The 25,441-nt window shown below is 45.1% G+C and overlaps 1 protein-coding gene across 1 annotated transcript in view; it reads right to left on the bottom strand.

The window, feature by feature from the left end:
• SUGCT (succinyl-CoA:glutarate-CoA transferase) overlaps positions 1-25,441 on the bottom strand; it is a 1,764,969-nt gene that overhangs the window by 265,126 nt on the left and 1,474,402 nt on the right. Inside the window, exon 13 of the mRNA XM_075316596.1 lies at positions 15,011-15,074. Coding sequence (XP_075172711.1) covers positions 15,011-15,074 — 64 coding nt within the window. The remainder of the gene's footprint in view (positions 1-15,010; positions 15,075-25,441) is intronic.

Raw genomic sequence — 25,441 nt, 5'->3', positions numbered from 1 at the left:
TCCACGGTAAGTAGTAGATATCTTACTTTTGCTGGTAGATGGTCTATCTTCAGCAGATGTTAATGGAGCTTTGCCACCTTCCCCACGGACAAACCCTTTTTTTCCTTTTCCAACACGCCTCTTCCCCTTTCCACCAGCATCTGTCATTTTGCCACTCATTTTGATTGCGACAAGATTGTGCACTTAAAATGTGGTAGTAAAAATTAAGAGGTGGTGTAGATGGCAGCAGAATAAACAACAATAACTATCCCTGACAATGCAACTACGGCCCTTAAACTGGCAGCATAGTTTGCTAGTATAATGGCTTAGTAACAATGAGTTTGAGTGTGCAATGCAGAGGTGCTGCACATAGGTTTGCACTAGTGGGAGACTAATGGAAGTCCAACAGCCACTTTTAGGATGCCACTAAGTTTACTCAGTGTTTGCTAGTATAATGGCTTATTAACAATGAGTTTGAGTGTGCAATGCAGAGGTGCTGTACATAGGTTTGCACCAGTGGGACACTAATGGAAGTCCAACAGCCACTTTTAGGATGCCACTAAGTTTACTCAGTGTTTGCTAGTATAATGGCTTAGTAACAATGAGTTTGAGTGTGCAATGCAGTGGTGCTGCAAATAGCTTTGCACCAGTGGGACACTAATGGAAGTCCAACAGCCAGTTTTAGGATGCCACTGAGTTTACTCAGTGTTTGCTTGTATAATGGCTTAGTAACAATGAGTTTGAGTGTGCAATGCAGAGGTGCTGCAAATAGATTTGCACTAGTGGGACACTAATGGAAGTCCAACTCCCACTTTTAGGATGCCACTAAGTTTACTCAGTGTTTGCTAGTATAATGGCTTAGTAACAATGAGTTTGAGTGTGCAATGCAGAGGTGATGCACATAGGTTTGCACCAGTGGGACACTAATGGAAGTCCAACAGCCACTTTTAGGATGCCACTAAGTTTACTCAGTGTTTGCTAGTATAATGGCTTAGTAACAATGAGTTTGAGTGTGCAATGCAGAGGTGCTGCACATAGGTTTGCACCAGTGGGACACTAATGAAAGTCCAACAGCCAATTTTAGGATGCCACTAAGTTTACTTAGTGTTTGCTAGTATAATGGCTTAGTAACAATGAGTTTGAGTGTGCAATGCAGATGTGCTGCACATAGGTTTGCACCAGTGGGACACTAATGGAAGTCCAACAGCCACGTTTAGGATGCCACTAAGTTTCCTCAGTGTTTGCTAGTATAATGGCTTAGTAACAATGAGTTTGAGTGTGCAAAGGGCAGGAGGGTACAGTGGCAGGGTTGTGGGTCTGGGTAGAGGAAAGGAAGCCTCCCTTTCTATCCCTCCTAATGGGGAAATGCAGCGAGGAAATCCCTGACCTTAGCTACACAGACGCTGTCATCTTGTGTAGTTGTTAAAATCTGTTTTCACGGACCTGACTGTCACTTATGGCTCTGACCCTGCCGGTATTAGTTCTTACAAGGACTAATAGAAACTTATATCCCTATTCTGTATAGCGCTGTGTATAGAGCGTACACAGCAGTATCGGAGACAGGAGCTATGCCAGCGGTGACTGACGCAGAAGGCAGATAATGGCGTGCTGGAGGAAAATGTCCGTTTTTATAATGCATGGACATGTGACATGGACATCACACATGCCGTTGCTTCTCTTGCTAAAAGTCCACTTAGCTGTGTGTGTGTCTGGGATTGGCTGACATGCTGGCCCGCCCCACTACACGTGCGCGCTTAGGGAAGGAAGACAAGGAAAAAAAAAAATGGTGATCGCCATTATCCAAACAGCAGTGATCTGAATGCGCTGTTCCCGCAGACTATACGCTGAAATTTCATAATAGTGTGAGTCACAGAGTGACTTACACTATTACAGCGGAAAGCCAGCTAGGAATTAGCTTGTCTTTTTGCTGCTAGAACCGTTCTTGAACATACCTAGAACTATCGAGCTTTAGCAAAAAGCTCGAGTTCTAGTTCGATCTAGAACAGCCCCCAAAATCACTCGAGCCGCGAACTGGAGAACCTCAAACCGCGAACCGCGCTCAACTCTAATTGTAATAGGATAGATTGGCCTTCCAATGGAAACGATAATGGGGTAACTGACAGAAATAAAGAAACATTAGGGTTAGAAGGTCTTGTCGGCACTGTTTACTTGCTTTGCTTGGAAAGGGAAAATGCCTTTAAAATAAAATACAACAACATCATTTATTCTCTGTTCCTGACATTATATGTCGAACTCCACAAAACTGCTAGTTAATTCCAGGCAAAAGCTTAAAGAAATAGTTTTTCGATGGTGTAGATAAGATTGCTTGTATTTCTTGCTCGGCTATTCATAAGATAAGTAGTTTGATTGACAGACATTAAGGTAATTAATGGAAGTACTCATATAGACCAGTGTTCAGATGTAAGATAGAAATCTAAAGTGTGGTTTATTTTTCAGAATATGAAACACATTTACAAGACAAGATCTGTGTCAGATTAATGAATAGCAAATATTGCTTGTGTGCTTTACAACCGCAAAACATAAAGTGCAAGGAAAAGGAAACAGATATGGTTTCCCAGAAGCTACTTTCCTTCTGTTACATGATTATATAATAATACAGTATGTGTCTGATGTACCGAAGTATACTAGATATCTGTGTTCTGTATATGGCCCAATACCACCACAAGAGATAAGAGTATAATACAAAGTATACAGCATTGTGTTCTGCAGCAGCACATTGCCATTCATAGTAGAGCCATGTGAAATGTAACATGTCCATTTTAGAAAAGCAAGAAGCTGTAGGCAACGACATGTATACAGGTCAATCAATATACAACATCAAGGTGAGCTGAAAAAATAGAGTTTACGATAGGGATACATTATTTATTGTCATCATGCAAAACCTCACATATTTGATTATTGGTGCACAAAAAATGCTGCAAAAATACAAGTGTTTGGCTACGTCCCCTGATCAGTGTTCACAGCGTTTTGGACTCAGCATGCTTCAGCTGTGTCCAAAACGCTGCGTTATACAGTACAAGCATACTGGATGGGATTTAGAGAAATCCCGTGCCCACCGTGCATGTACTGCCAACAGCTTTTCAGCCGCAATCATGTCAATTCTTTGCTGCAGAGCTGAAAGTGTTCTCCGCAGGGAGTACAGAAGAGACAGACCACACTGCACCGAACCCTAATCATGGACACAAGCAGCTGTGGTCTTCTGCGTTCTCCTGCGGCGGAGACTCGCAGACCCGCAGGTCAGGACTCTTGGTAGGAAAAGTGCTGTGTGAAATATGCACACTTTTTGCATTCTTTTACCTGATTTTCTTGCAGCCTTTTTACTTACGGTTTTCACATGTTCATTAGTGATGAGCGAGTACTAAAAAGCTCGGGTGCTCGAAGCTCGGGCCGAGCCTCCCAAGATACTCGTGTACTCGGCCCGAGCAACGAGCCCAATGTTATCCTATGGGAGACCCGAGTATTTTTGTGAAATGACCCCCCGGCAGCATGGAGAAACCCTAAAAATGTCACAAAAGTCTCAGAAGAGTGCTCAAATGACATGGCAACAGCATGGGGAAGACCCCTTGAAGCATTTATCACTGAAAAGTCACAGCTGTGAACAATTTTGTCCGCGTTTTACGCCATTTTTACGGACTCACCAGAAAACCTTCCAAAATGACCCCAAAATGATTTTTCATGGCGGAAATGTTAAGGGCACATACCCAATAGTGAGATAGAGCTGGTGTATGTTACTTTTTGAGATTAATACATGAAAGATTTTACGTGAAAACATTGTGTGGCACTCCGATGTCCCTGAGAAGAGACGTACATGAAGGCCTCTTGAGTCTAATGTGCCCATTTTGAGGAAGTGAGTCTTTGTAGTATTTTCCTTTGCCAGGGCAGTCCAAAATTGTGAGGTTCACCAATACCCCTGCATACAGACGTGCATGAGGGCCTGTAAACCTGAAGTGCCCATTGTAAGGAAGTGGGTCTATTGTAGTATAGCCCTTAGGCAGGGCAGCCAAAAATTGGGAGTCTCCACATTGTCCCTGGATAGAGACGTGCATGATGGCCTGTAAACCTGAAGTGCCCATTGTAAGGAAATGGGTCTATTGTAGTATAGCCCTTAGGCAGGGCAGCCAAAAATTGGGAGGCTCCACGTTGTCCCTGGATAGAGACGTGCATGAGGGCCTGTAAACCTGAAGTGCCCATTGGAAGGAAGTGGGTCTATTGTAGTATAGCCCTTAGGCAGGGCAGCCAAAAATTGGGAGGCTCCACGTTGTCCCTGGGTAGAGACGTGCATGAGGGCCTCAAAACATTAAGTGTCCATTGTCAGGAAGTGGGTGTATTATAGTATAGCCCTTAGGCAGGGCAGCCAAAAATTGGGAGGCTCCACGTTGTCCCTGGGTAGAGACGTGCATGAGGGCCTCAAAACATTAAGTGTCCATTGTCAGGAAGTGGGTGTATTATAGTATAGCCCTCAGGCAGGGCAGCCAAAAATTGGGAGGCTCCACATTGTCCCTGGATAGAGACGTGCATGATGGCCTGTAAACCTGAAGTGCCCATTGTAAGGAAGTGGGTCTATTGTAGTATAGCCCTTAGGCAGGGCAGCCAAAAATTGGGAGGCTCCACGTTGTCCCTGGATAGAGATGTGCATGAGGGCCTGTAAACCTGAAGTGCCCATTGGAAGGAAGTGGGTCTATTGTAGTATAGCCCTTAGGCAGGGCAGCCAAAAATTGGGAGGCTCCACGTTGTCCCTGGGTAGAGACGTGCATGAGGGCCTCAAAACATTAAGTGTCCATTGTCAGGAAGTGGGTGTATTATAGTATAGCCCTTAGGCAGGGCAGCCAAAAATTGGGAGGCTCCACGTTGTCCCTGGGTAGAGACGTGCATGAGGGCCTCAAAACATTAAGTGTCCATTGTCAGGAAGTGGGTATATTATAGTATAGCCCTTAGGCAGGGCAGCCAAAAATTGGGAGGCTCCACGTTGTCCCTGGGTAGAGACGTGCATGAGGGCCTCAAAACATTAAGTGTCCATTGTCAGGAAGTGGGTGTATTATAGTATAGCCCTTAGGCAGGGCAGCCAAAAATTGGGAGGCTCCACGTTGTCCCTGGGTAGAGACGTGCATGAGGGCCTCAAAACATTGTTCCCATTGCAAAGGAGCGGGTCTCCTGTCGTTGTAATGTCCATTCTGCAAAGAATGGGCGAAAAAATTTACCACTGGGGGTATACCTGAAACAAAGGCCTAAGTATTGCAATTTGTAACGGTCATCATCATGGTGGCGCATGAGGAGAAGGAGGAGCAGTCCAGCGATTATCCAAAGTCCAGAAGTTTGTACCCATGGGTGAGTGGAGGTACATGGCAAACTTTAAATTCCGCTCTCATTTGCTGGTGGTGTGGTGAAGTCTGGCCCAATCCAACCCTTGTTCATCTTGATCAGAGTCAGCCTGTCAGCATTTTCAGTTGACAGGCGGGTGCGTTTATCTGTAATGATTCCACCTGCGGCACTAAAAACACGCTCTGACAAAACGCTAGCAGCAGGGCAGGCCAGGACTTCCAAGGCGTAGAGAGCCAATTCATGCCACGTGTCCAGCTTGGATACCCAATAATTGTAAGGCACAGAGGAATGTCGGAGTACAGTTGTTCGATCTGCAAGGTACTCCTTCAGCATCTGGGCAAACTTAGGATTTCTTGTGGCACTACCCCGCACCTCAGGGGCTGTGGTACGTGAGGGGCTGAGAAAACTGTCCCACATCTTAAAGACTGTTCCCCTACCTCTGGCGGATTGGACTTGTGCCTCTCTCGGCTGTACGCCTCGGTTGTCCACTGATTCATGACCTATGCCGCTAGCGTTTTGTGAGGGGAATGCTTTGCCTACTTCCGTGACTATGGCCTTCCGGAACTGCTGCATTTTGGTTGACCTCTCCTCCACGGGAATAAGAGACAAAAAGTTCTCCTTGTAGCGTGGGTCTAACAGTGTTACCAACCAGTAATGATTGTCGGCCAAGATGTTCTTAACGCAAGGGTCACGAGACAGGCAGCTTACCATAAAGTCAGCCATGTGCGCCAGACTCTTAACAGCCAGGACTTCAGTAGCCTGACCAACAAGATGACTGAACATGCTGTCCTCCTCCTCCTCCTCCTCCTCCTCATCTACCCTGTCCTCTGGCCAGCCACGCTGAACCGAGGATATGACTGGTGTGCATGTCATATCCTCAATTTGGCCGGAGAGTTGCTCCATGTCTTCATCCTCCTCCTCGTCATAGTCCTCCACTGCACGTTGTGATGAGACGAGGCTGGGCTGTGTGTTATCATCACCCACACCCACTACTGTTTCTTGCTGCAACTCATCGCGCTCCGCCTGCAATGCATCATGTTTGTTTTTCAGCAGAGACCGTTTTAGAAGGCAGAGTAGCGGTATGGTGACGCTAATAATGGCGTCATCACCACTCACCATCTTGGTGGAGTCCTCAAAGTTTTGGAGGATGGTACATAGGTCTGACATCCATCTCCACTTCTCAGGTGTTATGTGTGGAGTTTGACCCATTTCCCGACGGCTTAGGTGATGCAGGTACTCAACAACTGCCCTCTTCTGCTCACATATCCTGACCAACATGTGCAGAGTTGAATTCCAACGCGTGGGGACATCACACACCAGTCTGTGAGCCGGAAGATGCAAACTGCGCTGAAAGCCGGCAAGGCCGGCTGAAGCAGTAGGTGACTTTCGAAAATGTGCAGACAGGCGGCGAACTTTTACCAGCAGATCAGACAGCTCTGGGTATGACTTTAGAAACCGCTGAACCACGAGGTTGAGCACATGGGCCACGCATGGAACATGTGTCAGCTGGCCTCGCCTCAAAGCCGCCACCAGGTTCCGGCCATTGTCACACACGACCTTTCCTGGCTTTAGGTTCAGAGGTGTGAGCCAGTGATCTGCCTGCTGTTTCAGAGCTGTCCACAGCTCTTCTGCATTGTGGGGTTTGTCACCTATGCAGATTAGCTTCAGCACAGCCTGTTGCCGCTTCGCCAAGGCAGTGCTGCAGTGCTTCCAGCTTGTGACTGGTGTGGAGGGTACAGTGGATGAGGATGCGCAGGAGGAGGAGGAGGCTGAAGAGCATGACATTCCGGAGCTGTAGAGTGTGGGTGAAACACTGACTGAGGTAGGGCCTGCAAACCTTGGTGTGGGAAGGACGTGTTCCGTCCCTCGCTCAGACTGGGTCCCAGCTTCCACAATATTAACCCAGTGTGCCGTCAACGAGATGTAGCGGCCTTGCCCACAAGCACTTGTCCACGTGTCTGTGGTTAGGTGGACCTTGGGTGAAACAGCGTTGTTCAGGGCACGTGTGATGTTTTGTGACACGTGGTTATGCAACGCGGGGACGGCACACCGGGAGAAATAGTGGCGGCTGGGGACCGAGTAACGTGGGACAGCTGCCGCCATCAGGTCACGGAATGCTTCTGTCTCCACCAGCCTAAAAGGCAACATTTCCAGCGCAAGCAGTCGCGAAATGTTAGCATTTAGAACTGTGGCATGTGGGGTGTTGGCAGTGTATTTGCGCCTGCTTTCAAAGGTTTGCTGAATGGATAACTGAACGCTGCGCTGGGACAAGGACGTGCTTGATGATGGTGTTCTTTCTGCGTAGGCAACTGCAGGTGCAGGAGTGGAGGAGGCTTGTTCGCAGGCAGCATGGACAGGGGATTGGCTCGCATGCACAACCAGCGAAGACGTAGCAGTGACATCAGCAAGCACTGCTCCTCGACTCTGTTGTACTTCATACAAAGTCGGCTGCTTGGCTGACATGTGCCTGATCATGCTGGTGGTGGTCAGGCTGCTAGTTTTGGTACCCCTGCTGATGCTGGCACGGCAGGTGTTGCAAATGGCCTTTTTTGAATCATCTGGATCCAACTTAAAAAACTGCCAGACTCGGGAAGACCTAACATTTGTACAGGCACCTTGTGTCGTCGTGTTGTTCCGGGGAACGGTTGCCTGACTTCTGCCTGGGGCCACCACCCTGCTTCTTACTGCCTGTTGTGATGCTACGCCTCCCTCCCCCTGTGCACTGCTGTCCTCGCTCTGCATATCCTCCTGCCAGGTTGGGTCAGTTACTGGATCATCCACCACGTCGTCTTCCTCTTCCGCACCCTGCTCCTCCTCCTGACTTCCTGACAATTGTGTCTCATCATCGTCCACCACTTGTTGAGACACGTTGCCAACTTCGTGAGAACGTGGCTGCTCAAATATTTGGCCATCTGTACAGACGATCTCCTCATGACCCACTTCAATATAAGCTGGCGAGAGGCCAGAATGTGTGAATGGAAACGTGAACAGCTCTTCCGAGTGTCCAAGTGTGGGATCATTAATGTCCGAGGAGGACGTGTACTCAGCCTGGTGGTAGGAAGGAGGATCAGGTTCAGAAATGTGCGGTGCAGTATCACGGCTACTGACACTTGACCGTGTGGAAGACAGAGTGTTTGTGGTGGTGCCAATCTGACTGGAAGCATTATCTGCTATCCAACTAACAACCTGTTGACACTGGTCTTGGTTCAAGAGCGGTGTACTGCTGCGGTCCCCAAGAATTTGGGACAGGACGTGCGAGCGACTAGATGTGGCCCTTTGTTGTGGCGAAATTAGAGCTTGCCCACGACCTCGGCCTCTGCCTGCACCACCATCACGTCCACTTCCTTGTTCCTTGCCAATGCCCTTGCGCATTTTGCAATGCTGTGCACTGCTGACGTGTATATTCACTACTTGTGCGTTATATCAAAGTTTGTGGAAATTGCACACAAGTGCACCTGTACGCTGCCACCAACAGGCACACACGTGCGGTTTTAAAAACCAAGCACGGACGCAATAAGAACCTAACAGGTTTTTTTGGGGAGCGACAATTACAGACAAGTCAGACACTATCTGGACTGTTTTACACTGTGTACACCAGCCCCAGATATGATGAAGGCTGGTATACGGTCACCACTACCCTGCCTGCCTGCCTGCCTGTATACTGGTACAATAGTCCTGACAAGGACTCTTCTGGTCACTAGCCTGTATTCAGACCTGGCTATACCCTGCCTGTATATAGCAACAATAGTCCTGAGAAGGACTCTGCTACTGTACTCCGACCTGGCTATACCCTGCCTGCCTGTATACAACTAGAATAGTCCTGAGAAGGACTTTTGGTCACACTGTTTGCAGCCCTGCAACTGAAAAAGCTATAAAGGGCCGCAAAGCTTTCCCTGAATCAGCGACACTCTCCCTGCACTGACTGTCTGGATAGCTGTGAGCAGAGCACAGCGCGCCGGCCGGTATAAAGGCTCGGTCACGCTGTGCAGGCCGGCCAATCACTGCAATTCCACAACTAACAGGGCTGTGGCATTGCAGTGGTCTGCCAGCCAATCCCTGCATGAGGGCTGGCTCTCAAAAGAGCGCCAACATGCAGAAATGAAGACCACGAGTACAGCACGAGTATCGCGAGATTACTCGGTCCCCGCCGAGCAGCCCGAGTACAGCGATACTCGTGCGAGTACCGAGTAGTTACAAGCATGCTCGCTCATCACTAATGTTCATTCAAATTGGTGAAAAACAATGCAAAAATACTGAAGGAATTGACATGCTGAGTCTTTTTCATAAACTTCAATGATTATGTAAAAGGTGTCGATTCGTATTGAATTGATGATACCCTACTATTTTGTAATTCACTTTTTTTCTCTATCCTGTTCCGTTTTTGAGATAAAAATGCTAACTCCGTTGTTTTCCACCAGGTGGCGCTGTAGGGGGTTTCATTGCGTAGCGCATGGCTACTTTGCTATACCTAAACACCACTTCTATGCCTATAGCTGCTAATGTTCTCAAATTAATGGCGGTGGACAGGATATGGGTGGACACACTATATATATATATATATATATATATATATATATATATGTATATATATATATATATATATATATATATATATATATATATATATATATACACACACACACACACACACACACACACACACACACACACAGTCATGGCCAAAAGTCTTAGCACCCTTGAGGTTGTTCCAGAAAATAAAGTATCTCCCTCACAAAATTAACAATACATCCCCTACACCACCCCCACACACACTGTCCCTCTGTATAATATCCCCACACACACACTTCCCCTCTGTATACTATCTCCATACACACTGAACACCTGTATAATATCCCTCCAGTACGATGCCACTTTGAAAACTATCCAACACACAAGCTGCCCCTCTTTATATATATATATATATATATATATATATATATATATATATCCTTTCACTCACACACACACACACTGCCCCTCTGTATTATATCAACCCATACACACTACCCCTCTGTATACTATCCCCTCCACATACACAATGCGACTCTGTATAATATCCTCCTGGTATATATGTCCTCCTCCTGGTATATATGTTCCCTTCCTGGTATATAGGTCTGCATCCAGGTATATATGTCCCATCATGGGCCCCTCCTGGTATGTATATCCCCCTCCTGGGCACATTCTGATACATATGTATTCATCCTGGTTTCTGTTACCTTCCTGATATAGATGTCCTCCTCCTGGTATATATATCCCCATCCTGGTTTATTTGTCTCCTACAAAGCATATATGTTCCCCATCCTAGGCCTCTCCTGGTGTGTATAAAAATATCCCCCTCCTGGGCACATTCTGGTATATATGTCCCCATCCTGGCTTTGTTCCCTTCATGGTATATATATGTCCTCCTTCTTGTATATATGTCCCCTTCTTGGGCCTCCCCTAGTATATTTGCCTTGTGCAAAAAGAAAAAAAAAGACATTTTACTCACCCTCCCTGGCTTCCCCGTTGCAGGCCATCCTCTTTAAGCTGCAATGCATTTCAGCTGGATGTGCACCCTCTTACACACATCCAGCTGAAGCAACACAGGGACTGGGGTCAGTGAGCCACCCCACCATCACCCCCGGCAATCTTCAGCTCACAGAGCGCCTACTTACCTCATCGGCTACTACATCCTTGCCACCTCTGTGGCTCAGCGTTGCCTGCAGCAGTGTGATAAGGTCGCAGAGTGATGACTTATCATGCTGCTGCATGCTGGGATGCAGGATAATACACCGGCACACTGCTCTGCTCCCCTGACTTTGCCTCTCCAGCACATGGCTAGTTTGCATATGATGCCCTAGAACGGCTTCGTATACAAATTAGCCATGTGTAGTGGCCGAAGCAACATGGCCGTGCCCCTCTGCTGCTGTATAGACTTGTGTAATACATGATGTTTTATAGAAATTATATCATCAGTTTTTGATGACTGATTGAATTATTAACATTGAATTTTTCGTTGGGACCATGCCACTCAATAGTCAGTATTTTTCAAGTTGTAGAATATAGGTAACATTTCCCTATTACCCACTGGTTACTTTTCATACTTTGTAACCTGGTAGTAATAAAAGCTTTGTTTATCCCTCCTCGTTTACTATTCACAATGAGCAAAGTGATAAAAAGTCAACCAATTGAAATGCTGAAAGGACGAATCATTTCCTGAAGAAACCTCTTGTCTAATGTCAAGAACAGGTTGGACATCGTTCACTGTTGTATGGCATTTCAGACTCTGAGCTTTATATGAACTCATATTCAGTCTACTAAAGGTTAAATCAATACACCATAGGGACATAGCCATTGTTGAACCTTAGGCCCCGGATAGACAAGTAATTGTCTTCATGCACATAAAACAAATGGGACTTTTGTTGGATCCTTGTGGTCAGAGTATAAATCCCCAATGAACATATGAACATGGCATCATCAAGAAAGTACAAAGCAGTACTGTAAATGAAAAAGACGTTCAGGAACTCAAAATGCTATAGTCATATATATTTACCTATGTAAAGTATTTGGAGGGGGTTATGGGATAGCGGGTCCATAAGGAAGAATGAAAAAATCATCTCAATTTTTGTTATTATCTGTTAGAAATATATAATTATTAAACATATTGCTTTCAATGGTATTAATGGTGTATCTTCCCATTTCCTATCTGCTGATGATGTTTCACAGTGCGGAATCTAACCACAGCTTGGACTTTAAATCCCATTCATTGGTGGTATGGAAGATTTCTCTTAGTGAACTCTATGTTACAATTTATAGTATGTTTTACCTGCACTGTGTGACTTAATTTGTAGTTTCCTCTGACATCCTCGGACATTTCTTTCAACTCCCTCATCTTGCACTTTGCATGAGTCCCAGAAGGGGTATACTCTTTCTCAAAGATAAATTGAGTAATGTATGTAGAATGATTGCAAGCTCCCTCTGAAACCAAAAAGCTTTCCTACCTGCATAAAAAGCTAAATCGCCGAGTCCCAGGCTGCCAATAATTTCCAGATGTGACTATGTGTCTAGAAATGTGTGTAAGAGTGTATATGTGTGTGCAAACATTGATACACAGCATTTACTGAGATGAATAATTAGTGTATTCCTTAAATCCTAAAATCACATTATTGTTAAGTGTCATAACGGACATTAGTTACTAAAAGGAAATATGTTTACCATTTGAATACAGTTTGTAAGGATATTTTGCCTATAAAGTATAAATCCTAAAAAGATAAAAAGAATAACAATACAGAAATAGTAATAAAATAAGAAATGATGACAATTGCAATCACTATTCATGTCCTTTCGCATAATTCACATATAAAACAAAAAAATTACACATATTGAGTATCTGTGCGATCACAAACTGAAAACATTTGTACAAAAACAACAAAAAGCTGTTTCTTTATTGTGCAACAAAATATTTAAAAAAAATACACTTTTGACCCCTTCTGAGGAAGTGAACCTATGAAACGTGCATCAGGGTGTTTCTGCAGTGACACATCTTACTTGGTAACTATGTCCTTTTTGTTAATCTTGCATCCCATATGAGTGTTTCATATGTTCTTAAGCATGGGCCAGGTTGCTTGGCACATATTCATTAAGTATTAAACCCTTTATTTTTTATGCATTGCTCTGAACATTAGTGGTATACCCTTTGTCACATTGTAGTTATCTATCATCACTATTTGGCTGGTTGCATTTGTGATAAATTCAATTTTTCTTGCATGGTTTGCACATTAGATGTATTGATCGGTATTTTACACCTGTAAATCTATGTACTGTATTTATTACATTTTTCATTATTATAAATAGATCCATGTTATTTAATTTATACATTTTCACTCTGCAATTGTATAATTTTACAGCAATATACCCTGGTTCAGTAAACTGTATGGCAAATCAGGTGCTTTGATTGGTATTTAAACCTTCAAATTAATTTATATTTCATATTTGTTATCATTTATATATCTACTTTATTTACTAATAATGTTCACGCTTCACTGGCCCACATTCAGAGCAATATACTCTGGTTCTTGTACTTAATGATACATTTTAAAACCATTAGTGTTAATTTGAAACATATCATGAACTAGTCTTGTTTGGTGTTACCTTTTAGAACTATTTATACAATTTTAGGTCTGTTTTTTATCACAGCAGTTACCACCCGCTTTTACCAGTCCTAATCATAGCCATGGATTTCAATATATATCATAGGAGCACATTATTAATTCTGGCATTTATTTTGTTTGATATTATTGACTTTGATTTTTTATTTTTTTACCCAGCATCATAGAAACTGTGTATTGGGGACATGCTGTGTTTATAATTGCAGGCGGCACTAATATTTGTTGCCTATTGTATGTCTATCATGTCACCATTTACATTTAACCCTGCAAATTGTAGCCAAATATTTCTCCTTTTTTAATGATTTAATGATTTAATGATATTCGTATCCCTTCATTGTTAATAAAGGATATCTTTTAGTGATAGTTTGCTGTTGTGTGGAGTTCTGTTCATTTCAGATTTTTACTTTATAATGTATCAAAGTGTCATATCTTCAGTATTGTCCCATGAAAAGATATAATAAAATATTTACAAAAATGTGAGGGATGTACTCACTTTTGTGATATACTGACTATACATTCGTCTCTCCTCAGAATGTAAAGCTCTGTGTACAACCCCTCTCCCTCCCTTCTGCTATCCCTAACACTGAGAGAAGGAAGGGGGAGTGCAGAGAGACATCAGCAGCTTTGATGGCTTTGTAATATTTTTGCAGCGCATTCCGCTAGATGAAGGACTTAAAGTCTTACGGACACTCCGCAACCGAAAGTTTCTAATAAAGTCTGTTTAATAAGTTGCTTAATTTTGTATTTCAAAAGCAAATGTACAATAAGTAAAAAATCATGTGCAAAATTATAAATAGCCTTTAGTAGAATGAACGGTAAAATGGCACAATAAATTACATTCCTTAAATACAAATATTAATAAAAAAATTAATAAACAATTGATATTCAGAAATGATGAAAGAGAGATTTAGCTTGCCTTTTGCAGCTTATTCTGGTCTGTGACGAGAGATTACACATGATATTGGTTGTGTCCAGAGTATTTGATAAGTAAAAAATATGCTAATATGACATAAGTACCTATATCTCATATGAGTGAAAGCTCCTTTATTATATTGTAAAGAACAAGTACACAGAAAAGTCAATAAAATGCAACCATGTAATGAAGGTTAGGCTGGGACTACATGGCGACTTTGGCTATGACATTTCTCAGGCAACCACGGCTTTTAGGTGTCTCTGCTATATTTTAGTGCAAGACAAATGAATGAGCCCAAGGGGACGGTGACCACGACATGCAAGCAGCAAGAACTCCAATCATGTCTGATTTTGTGTGACTTGCTTGTTGCAATACCCTTGGAATCACAATGCAGCCCCATTTTCTCATATTGTGCTGCAATGTAGCATCGTTACCTAGCTAACTTTGGTTACGGCCAACTTTCTCATGTAATCCCCACCTTAAACTGGCATATTATTTGCTTTTATGGAAAACACTGGTACTAAATAGATATGTATTGACATCTTACATCACTACATATCTCAACAGATCAGGGTTATTTTAATAAACATGTTACAAAAAATGTAACAGATATTATGAAACATTAACTAACCTGGCACTGATATCTTGCCTGCAGTCCGATGTTCCAATTCAAGGATAAGGCCATTGTGGGCAACCTGAAAATCACAGATGTTGTTATTAGTGTAAAAGAATAAAACACATATTTAACGTATGTTATAGATAAACATTCAATATAATAAATAAGTATTTACACATTAATGTATAACCAAAAAATAACATTATCTAAGCGTTTCACGAGAGTGGACAGACCGGAATATTTTATTTGCAGTTTAATAAACAACATAGAATATCATAGCTCAAATAATGGCATGGAAGCTATGTCTCTGCCATGAGACTACCGAGGTAGATCAAAAGAGACAACCATACATAACACCAACATAAATAAGTACATATATTGCAATTAAATAATAGAGAGGTGTACGGGCTGTAAGGATGTAGAACGACCTACGGAAAAATACATAAGAGATACAGAAATGTAGAAAAATTCCACGGGAACCGATAAGGTCAAAACCCAAATTTTTTATTGGTTAAAAAAAGAGACCGCCACAATGGCTGTTACGAATCGGCGCTGCCATAGCCGCAAGCAGCCTGCTTCGATTCCTGTTGCACCCAGGCGCCAGCTGCCATTTTTAGCCATGCCTCGGATCGTCCAGTTGGCTGTTTCCTCCTCCACATCTAAGTGTGGAGAGGCGGCTAGTGCGCATGCGCATGCCGATTTTCCCCAGCCAGAGCCTAAGTCCAGTATTTTGCCTAGTGAGCATGCTCAGCCTGATAGTGCCATTTCTGAGGCTAAAGGGGGCTTTACACGCAACGACATCGCTAACGAGATGTCGTTGGGGTTACGGAATTCGTAACGCACATCCGGCCTTGTTAGTGACGTTGTTGCGTGAGACACGTACGAGCGACCGCTAACGATACAAAATACTCACCAAATCATTGATTGTTGACACGTCGTCCATTTCCCAAATGTCGTTGCTGACTTTGGATGCAGGTTGTTCGTCATTCCTAAGGCAGCACACATCGCTACGTGTGACACCCTAGGAACGACGAACAACACGGTACCTGCGTCCTCCGGCAACGAGGTGGGCATGACTTTCATGCGGCTGCTCTCCGGCTTTCCGCTTCTTTTGGACGCCTGCCGTGTGATGTCACTGTGACAGCGCACGAACCGCCCCCTTAGAAAAGACGCTGTTCGCCGGCCACAGCAACGTCGCTAGGAAGGTAAGTATGTGTGACGGGTACTAGTGATTTTGTACGCCACGGGCAGCGATTTGCCCGTGACGCACAAACGACGGGGGCAGGTGCTTTCACAAGCGATGTCGCTGCCTGTAAAGCAGCCTTAAGTCCTTGGTTCAGGCTACTGAGCATGCTCCTACACTTACTTCAAAAAGCCTCTTTGCACGGGTACTTGGACATCATGCCGTGTCTAAGTCCTGTCTTGTGCCTACTGAGCATGCAAAGGCTGATAATCTGATTTGTGAGACTGTTGTTCAGGCTACTGAGCATGCTCTGGCACTTTGTGCATCAGAGGCTAGGTCCGGTAAGGATCTCACTGGGCATGTCCGTGAATTGGCAGGCTTTGATAGGCCGACACACATCAGGTGTCCTGATGATGTGGCCACTCCGGACTGGCTCGCGGAGGCCCGCCCCAATGACCTGGCACCCCACCATTGGTCGTCAGATGATGACTGGTGAGGTGGTTGGGGCGTGGCTGCCATAAGGTTATCAGTGATGTCGCGGTACTGGATAGGCTGATGGTGATGTCACTGATGACATGGCACTCTGCTATTGGCTCCAGGAGGTGCCATTGTGGTCCACCCTGGGTTTGGGGTGAACCCAGGTTATAAAAGGGGCTGGAGACTACATGGAGGTGCGCAGTCTTCTCATATGCTTGTTGTGAGCACACCTCCATGTTCTGGGCCCATTGCGAAATAAGCCTTTGTTTGGAAGAGGTAGATAGGGTTAGGCATCCGGTGCTTGTCACGCCAAGGCACCTGTGGCTCAGCACATTAGGGTCAGGTGCCAGGCTTCCACCTCCTACTGTCCAGTTCTGCTTGTGCAGCCCAGTGGAGTTAACTGGGCTGCGGCTGCAGCGCCACCTGTCCGGTTGTGCCCCCTACGCACACGGACAGCGTACCTCAGGACCCCTGTGGCGTTAACAGGGAGTTCCTGGGCTGTGTGTGTGGAACCTGTTCTCCTCATATCGGCTTCCTAGTCAGCGCTACCAGTGTGACCACCTGGCCTGACGTGTACTGTACACACGTGTCCAGTTGAGAGCCCTGGTGGCCAGAAACGCTAATCGGGGGACCACTCGGTCAGACGTGTCATACACACGTGGCTGACAGGGCGCTTTCGCAGCGGTCTTCCAGTCAATGCTACCTGGTCACCACCTGGCCTGACGTGTTCCCTGCCCACGTGGTCAGTGTAACGCCATAGGTATACTGAAACGCTAACTGGGTTGTTGTGTTCCTTCACATGTGACTGGTTTCCAGGTCTCCTGGGTTATCTCAGAGCCACCCAGCTCTGTATTCTCCACCCAACCTTCGGGTTACCAGCAGCGTCTTTATCATCTGGAGCACGGTGGGTCCCGATTGGTGATTGGGATATTTACCACCTTATCCTAATCTGCCAGTCCTCCCGTAACAATGGCGGTATAAACCAGAAGAAGAGGGCATGACATGTAGTGCAAAACATAAAGGCAGAGACTCCGTAACATAAGGTAAAAAGTCCAGGAACAATAAATAGCAGAAATTGGGACACTTTGTTTGATAGATAATGAAAATATATGACCAGGAGAAAAATGAAGAAGAATATGAAACACACAGTTCTGCAGTATAACGTGTATATCACATGTTAATAAAAGTGAAAAAATGCAGGACTGGGAAACAGGTGACATGGCATAGATGTAACAGTCAGCTTAGTGTTTATCCAGCAGAGTGGCCACCCAGTAATCTGGACTTGTAAGAATCCAGGCAACTTGGAGGTTGTTGCAAAGGAACAGCATCATTATAGCACTGGTGTCCCTGCACTCACTAACCGCCTCAGCCAGCCTACACCACAATGCATGGCTTCCCCACGGCCCTGAATTTGGGTCTTCTCTGCTTCTCTCTCCCGGGACCTGTGGACGCCGCACAGGCCCTTTGGGAGCTCTCCTAGGACAGTTAGTGGTTTGTTCCTTAGCCAGCTAGTTGTCAGGTTCCCTTGTCTGCTGTGCTTCCCCATTACAGTGTACAGTATTCTTGTCTGACTTCTGGTCCCATCGGTACCCCAGGGTTCATCCTTTCTGGCCATGCCATCTGCTTTGGCTACCCTGGTGGTCCCAGCTTTACCAATTACTGCTACTCCGACATTAACCTTTCAGTTAATGCTTCAATAAAATTAAAAATGTGACAGTAAAAATGATTGACACCCAGGAGTAGAACGGGTTCAATAACTAGTAATATTGTATTACGTGCTGGAGAATTTCATAATATAGTATTTGTACAGCATTCTGAGCCTCGTTTTTCATGATACAGAGCTCCAAACCGCGTATAGACTTAAATTAGAATACGGTATCGGATCCATGTAAAGATCACTATAAGAAAAGTAATGTATTTACAAATTTACTCAACATTTTATGAAAAATAATTCCATTAATGAGCTTTAATATTGAGCATGGAGGTGAACATGTGATTTAGTTGCTTACACTTTTAATAAGTGAGGGACCATTAAATCTGCAACTGTATCGTCTATGAGTCATCTGTCTTGGCAGGGTGTGCTGGGACTTCTAGCTCCACAGCAACTGGAACGCTCCAAGTTATTTTAAGCTAAAGTAGAAAACCTAACGTAGTCGATCTTCCAAGACAGTATGAAGGAAAGTATACAAGTCGGAAGTCTTCAGGGGTCAAGGAAAGTTTTGTTCTGTACCTTTGTAAAATGAACACATTTTGATTTATTTGAGCACTGGATAAAGAAATAAATATACTCATGCCGTTATTTCTACACAGATCCAAGCTGCAACATTCAGCATGAGTCTTTATTTTAAAATGAATCATGGTGCACAAAAAAACAGGTATGTGACATATTCAGCTCTACTACATGTAACCTGATCATGCTGCTGATGTCACCTTGATGCTGGAAATACCGGTGGTCAGAGTTTCAGATGTACTCATGCCTGACAGGTTGAAAAATGGAAAACATTAGGCTGGACTTTTAAATGTTGTCCTAGCCAGCTCGCAGTTTGATAACCGGTTTAGAGAATAGCCAAATCCCTCTCCGGGTGGCCTGGGACACACACTGACCTGTTACGAGGGGGACCCGGGGAAGCGTGCCAAGATGGGGAATGGACAGCTTCCGCCGGTCAAGGTCCACTGTGCGGTGTAAGGGACCGCTGCTATGGTGGGTGAAGAGTGAGCGGGTTGCTGCTAGCGATCGTCTGGAATGTCACAGACGATCTATGTACACCGGTCTGCCCTAACCCGTGTGGGTTGTATGGCAGGGATCACACGGCTCGGTGTACCTGTTGCACGGGGAAGCACAGAGGTGCCCACGCACGTGTGCCAGTGGAAGTCACGAGAATATGGCACGAGGGTAGCACAGAGGTGCCCACGCACGTGTGCTTTCAATAACCAGGTGAGTCCAGTGGAGACTCGAGGAGCTCACCTGGGACAGGAACACGGCCTGTAGAAGGAGCTACTGCCGGAGCAGCAAGGCCGGGACACGGCCTGCAAACCAGGTGCTGCCTAAGCAGCAAGGGCCAAGCCCACAGAAGATAATGCCTGAGCAGTGGCGTGGCAGCACGCTGCCAGACATCCAAACATAGAAGGACGGTCGCGCGCCGCCATGATGGCAGGAGGAGCTTTTAAGGAGGTGTAGCTCCAGCCAAGGGCGGGCGCGAGGCGGAGATGACGGACTTGACCCAATCAGGATCCACGACATCCCAGCCTGGCCAGTCAGGATTCACCACGTCACCAGCCTTGTCATCAAGCCGTGTGACGTCAGTGGGCGAATCAGGATCCACCAAGCATAGCACATGCTCACCCTCCTGCCTCTGGGAAATAGAGGCGGGATCCTCGGTCTCACAATGTGTAGAGATAACGGGAGTCTCACTGCTTCCCTGAGCAGCAAATCTCTGCACATTGCGCAACCTCACAGACCTTCGAGGCTGCTGAGCAGGAGGAGCTGTGGCAGGCAAGGAATGGGAGACCGCCTCATTTCTTGCAACAGGAGTACCACTAGGTGTCACCCTTGTGCTGCCTCTCTGAGGAGGTTTCTCCTGCACTCTGCGCAGTCTGGCAGACCTTCGGCGCTGCGGAGCAGGAGCGCTCGTGGCAGGCAAGGAGACTGTCTCATTCCTTGCCACAGGAGTGCCACGAGGTGTAACACTGACCTGCCGCATTTCCTGGCTTAATATTACCCTGCTGATGGACTTGCCCGCTCCAAATGGCTCACCTGCCCCTCCCCTAGTTATCCCCCTACTGCAGTCAATCTATATCGACATCACCACTGTGCCCATTGATTGATAGAGTGGTCTCATGTACTGTAATTCATTAAGTCATCGTTACTCCCTGTCGACAAAGATCAGACCTTCAAAGGATTAGTAACTGTTATTTTATTATATTCCCTATTGCAAGCTAATGAGCTATTACAAATTGAAAATGGAAAAACCCTTTTAAATCTCAAGTGTCTTCATTCAGTGACATCACAAGCATTTCCTACTACAAAGCAACAGAAAAAGAGCCAAGGCAGGAAAATGTCACTTCATCAACTGCCATATTTATAGGCTAGGCAGCTGGAAATGAGCCATAAGAAACTTATGAATTAACATGGCATAATAATTCTAAAAATAGTAATCTGATCACAGTTTCTAGCTTAAGCCCAAAATTATTTGGACAGCCCATCTAATTAGCAAGTGTGGCAGCATCGCCCATTACTAGTAGGTTCACGAAATCAACCACTCTACTATGCAATATACAAATAAAATATTATTAGAAAAAAATGGCTAACAGATAGTATGTACACATCATAGTATACCACTACTGCAACAATTAATATCCTGTGACTCCAATTCTAAAGCTGCCCTGGTTAATATTATTGAGAAAGGGTCAATCAATTGCTAGGCCTCATGCAGATGTTTGTTTTTTTCTTGTACATGAAAAAAGAACCAATTTTCAACAATGTGCTGGTGACATGCCTCGGCTTCGGGACTCGATCTGGTGACCTTGCGCTGCTTGGGTAATTTTCTTTCCTGCTGAGCTGATCATTGCCTGTCCAAATGCTAATGGTCTTTTACCTTTTCTGTTTTGCTTTTGGTTTGCAGTTATCAAATGTTATCACTTGATTATTGTCTCTGTCCTATCACATCCCGAGTGGGGTTATTTATTCTCTCTTGATACTAGCCTTCTCTGCTAGTTATAGTTCTATGTGGAAAACTGCCAAGAAGTTGCAGCTCTGCAGCTAAGGGTTTCAGGCAGAGACTAGTGTTGTTTTCTCTGTGTTTTCTCATTTTCCTTTCCCTTTCCTACACCTATCTTTGTTTTCTGATAGATTGTTAGGAGTTTACCATTGCTTGCATTTATTATTTCTCTTTTGTACACTTGTGCACATGTTTTATGTTTTCACACCTTGGGTACATGTCTATCTCTTCACGGTTAGTGAGTTGATATACACAGCACTTCTGGGGTGGTGCTCAAGTAGGATCCAAAACCGTCTCAAGTAGATGTACAAACTTAGCAATCAAGATAAATGTGAATAGTGCTATTTTATTGAGAAGAACTTGTAGGACCAGCACAAGCACAGACCTTTCGGTCAAAGACTGTCATCAGTGTGCGTGCAGGGGGTCCTTGTCACAGAGATAGCGGTGGACACCACGTCATACCTGACTACGCCAGTTGGCAAGTGGCTATACCTTTAGAGGACCCCCTGCACGCACACTGATGAAGGTCTTTGACCAAAACATCTGTGCTTGTGCTGGTCCTACAAATTCTTCTCAATAAAAGACCACTATTCACAGTCATCTTGAGTGACAACCTTTTACATCTGTCTCTTCACACTTACCCTATTTTGATTTTTAATGTTTGTAACCACTTTTTTCTTCTTCAACTCCACTTCCTTTCAGGCAGACAGGTCAGAGTTGTGGATTCCTAGTTGTACGGCTAGGGATATTCCAGTCTGTGCAACAGCCATTATGATGTTGTACAGTTAGGGATACCAGTCTGTACAGGGTGCAGGTGCAGCTGCAGTGATATAGGCTATAATACCTCTTTACCTCTTTGGAATACTTATGTGCATATGTGACACCCTGGACTAGCCAGGTAGTCACAGTTAGTGCCCTACACAACACCGGTCCCCTAAAAAGGAGTCATCAGCCAACCACAAAAACCCTAGTCACCTCCCTCAGTACTTGATGAACACACCAGGGGGGCGGAGCCAGGCAGTTGGCACGCCCACCAAGGAGTTCTGAGGGCCTGAGGCAGGAAACACAGTCAGTTTGAGTTAGAGTTTTGGAGTTGAGTGGAGGAGGTGAGGCCTGTGAGACAGGCCGGTGACAGTCTGACAGGTGTGAGGATCGTAGCCCGAACACCTTGGCTAGGAGGCAAGCGGTGGCCTCAGCCTGCAGGAGCTGGGAAGACGGCTCGATGGAACCGTGGTGGACCGGGACAGAGTAGTGGCCCGCCGGTACTGACACGGGGAACAGACTCGGAAACCGGAGCACACAGGGGAGTATTCAGATCCTGAAACGAGGTCCAGAATCCACTGGACTGAGTTAATTAACTGATTGCGGTCTGGACTATAGGTCCTTTCCCACCCAAGTCCCGACTGAAGACAACAGCCCACCGAGGGGTATAGAAAGCCACCGCACAGGCAGAGAGATCCCACAGGCCAGCGTCTGTGGGCAAACGGGCTCTCCTGACATACACAAAGCCGGGGAGCGGACTCCTGTTGCTGAAGCGCAGGCAGTCTACATCTACACAACACGGTGCAAGAGAAAGGCAGAGACCACCATCCGGGTGGGGGACCTGACCGCAGCTGGCTGCGGGCACCGACCACCATCAACTTGGTTTACCAGAGACTTGTGTGTGTCAATAACAGTGAGTACAACAGTGCCCTCCGGCTGTGCACATCGCCCTGTACGGCCCAGCTATCCCCAACGGGTCCCGGGGCCATCATCCCTGCCCACGGAGGGGTTAATATCTGGCTGCACTACCATCTCCCCTGGGTGCCCCGTAACTGCAGCTGTGGTGTCTACCTTCACCACATCCCGTGGGTGGCGTCACGAACTCAAGCGCGGCTCCGGCCGTGCGCCTACCTAACCCCCCACCGAAAGCGCCAGCATCCCCTTTCAGAGCGAAGTGACCCTGGGTCCAGAGGCGCTCGAGCCACCCACCAACGAGCCCGGATCCGAGTGGCTTGGGTGCGGCCGAGCGCAGGGCGGTACACATAACAGCTGGATTTGATTTTCATCTATTTTTTGTTAGTATGACCATTTTTATGATCAATGTGCCCTATATTTTATTAAAAAATGTATTATGTTTCTTCTTCTTAAAGGTTTTCCTTTAAGTTGTTCAATTTGTAGAAAATGACTCCTCTGGTTGTAGTTTGCTGTAAAAGCCAACCATGCTATTCTCATTTTCCCAGGGAGTGCAGAGAGTTTTGCTTACTGTTCCCGGTTTCCTGCATTGGCTGCAACGCTAACGTCAACTTGACATTGCACCAGCCAATTAGTGAGCTCAGTGGGTCTAGTGGGGCATCCAGTTTCTAAGTTTCTTCTACTTAAAATGTTCCTTTAAATTGTTCTTTTTTAAATAGATTACTGCCCTGGCAGCAGAATGCTATAAAAACCAACTGCACTGTACTTATCTTCTCAAGGATCGTGGAGAGTCTCAATCATTGCTCCCGATGTCTGGCATTGGCTGCAATGCTGATGTCATATCACAGTGTGTCAGCCAATAAGTGAGCTCAGTGGCTCTAGTGGGGTATTCCCGTGTAGATGGAGGACCCCCTTTAGCGCCACTAGCCAATGCCAAAACAGAGGCAGAGACTCGTAGGTGGACACTTGGAAGGTGAATACTGTGTGGTTGTTTTTATTAGTATCAAACTGCAGCCAGGAAAGCAATTGAATTAATTATCCTCATATTAATAAACAACACAACTCGGATGACATATGGATGGCGTCCGTGTGCTTGACTTGTTTCAGGAATCTTCTGATTTGAATAAGGAAGTTTGATCCATGGGTCACAAGAAACGTATCTGTTTTTTGTTTGTTTTTTCAGAGTTTAGAAAAAACATGGACAAGTGGATAGTCCCAGAGGGTATATCGGGTGCATGTTCTATTAATAAAAAAGGGAACAAAATGTATAAGAAAAAGGGACATTTGTATGACGCCTTATACAAATTTTTAATTCTAGAGCAGTGGTGACTAAACTGCATTGGATGTCTTGAGAATAAATAGAAACTGTAGTATAGCTCAAACACCAATAATAAAGAAATCAAAGAAATGTACAATACATCACCTTTATACACAGTGCATTACTTGGACAAATAAACTCTTCTCTTACAAGTCCCGACGCACTGAGTCAATATCTGCTCACCCTTCCTGAGGCACACTATGATGTTTCAATGGTCCTACCCCTATTTCACATTATTTTTGGGTTATAAAAAAAAATACAGCATCTTCTACTCCCAAAATGCACATTTAGATACACCTTTTTGAAATATGGACATTGGTAAAGTAAACCTGTCTGGTGGCCTGGGTTCTTTCTTGGGAGGGGCAGCATTTTGTTGCTCTCTGAATCACCATATTAAAGGGCTATCTAGCTTGGAGAAGAAGTAGAATGCCGTTTTCTGCTGTCTACACTCAATTTTATTGTATACATTTGAAGAAATAAGCACCGGCACTGCAAGAGAAGAGGCAATAAGCAGCTGCATGTTCAACTCATCCCATTGCAAATTTCACTGCTGTTTCACATATAAGGCTGTAATCCACCATTTTATGACCACTACCATATGGAGACCATAAAATGGTACATACCAGTCCTGCAAAACATATAAGAGATTACAGTAGTTATAGAAAGTGACTTAAATCTGATATTTTCTGTGGGTTCAATATGGTCAAGACAGATATGATAACTTTTTTCATCCAAAAATCATCTGCAGAGTTGACAACAAAGACATATTTGATTTCTTAGATTTTCAGCACTGTCCCCATCTATTTCATCCTACTGTTACCCCAATGCTGGGCCGTTGGTGTCGTACATGTCCATATTAATGCACCCACTTTGTGGCACAATTTCAGTGATCCTCTTCGTGCCCCACATAATAATGCTCACCCCTGTGCCCATTGCAATGAAAAATGCCTCCTTTATATCCTGTAGATGACAAAATTGCCTCCTAGAAGACATTAATGTCACGTGCAAGTGCCCTAGAAAAGGTGCCCACATTTTGCCCCAGAGAAAGTAATTTTGCCTCCTACGTGCATGTTTTA

This window comes from Anomaloglossus baeobatrachus, chromosome 6 (genome assembly GCF_048569485.1).
Source record: "Anomaloglossus baeobatrachus isolate aAnoBae1 chromosome 6, aAnoBae1.hap1, whole genome shotgun sequence".
In the NCBI taxonomy this organism is placed as follows: Eukaryota; Metazoa; Chordata; class Amphibia; order Anura; family Aromobatidae; genus Anomaloglossus; species Anomaloglossus baeobatrachus.
The sequence above is the reverse complement of the archived record's forward strand: the minus strand, read 5'-3'. Positions and strand labels throughout refer to the sequence as shown.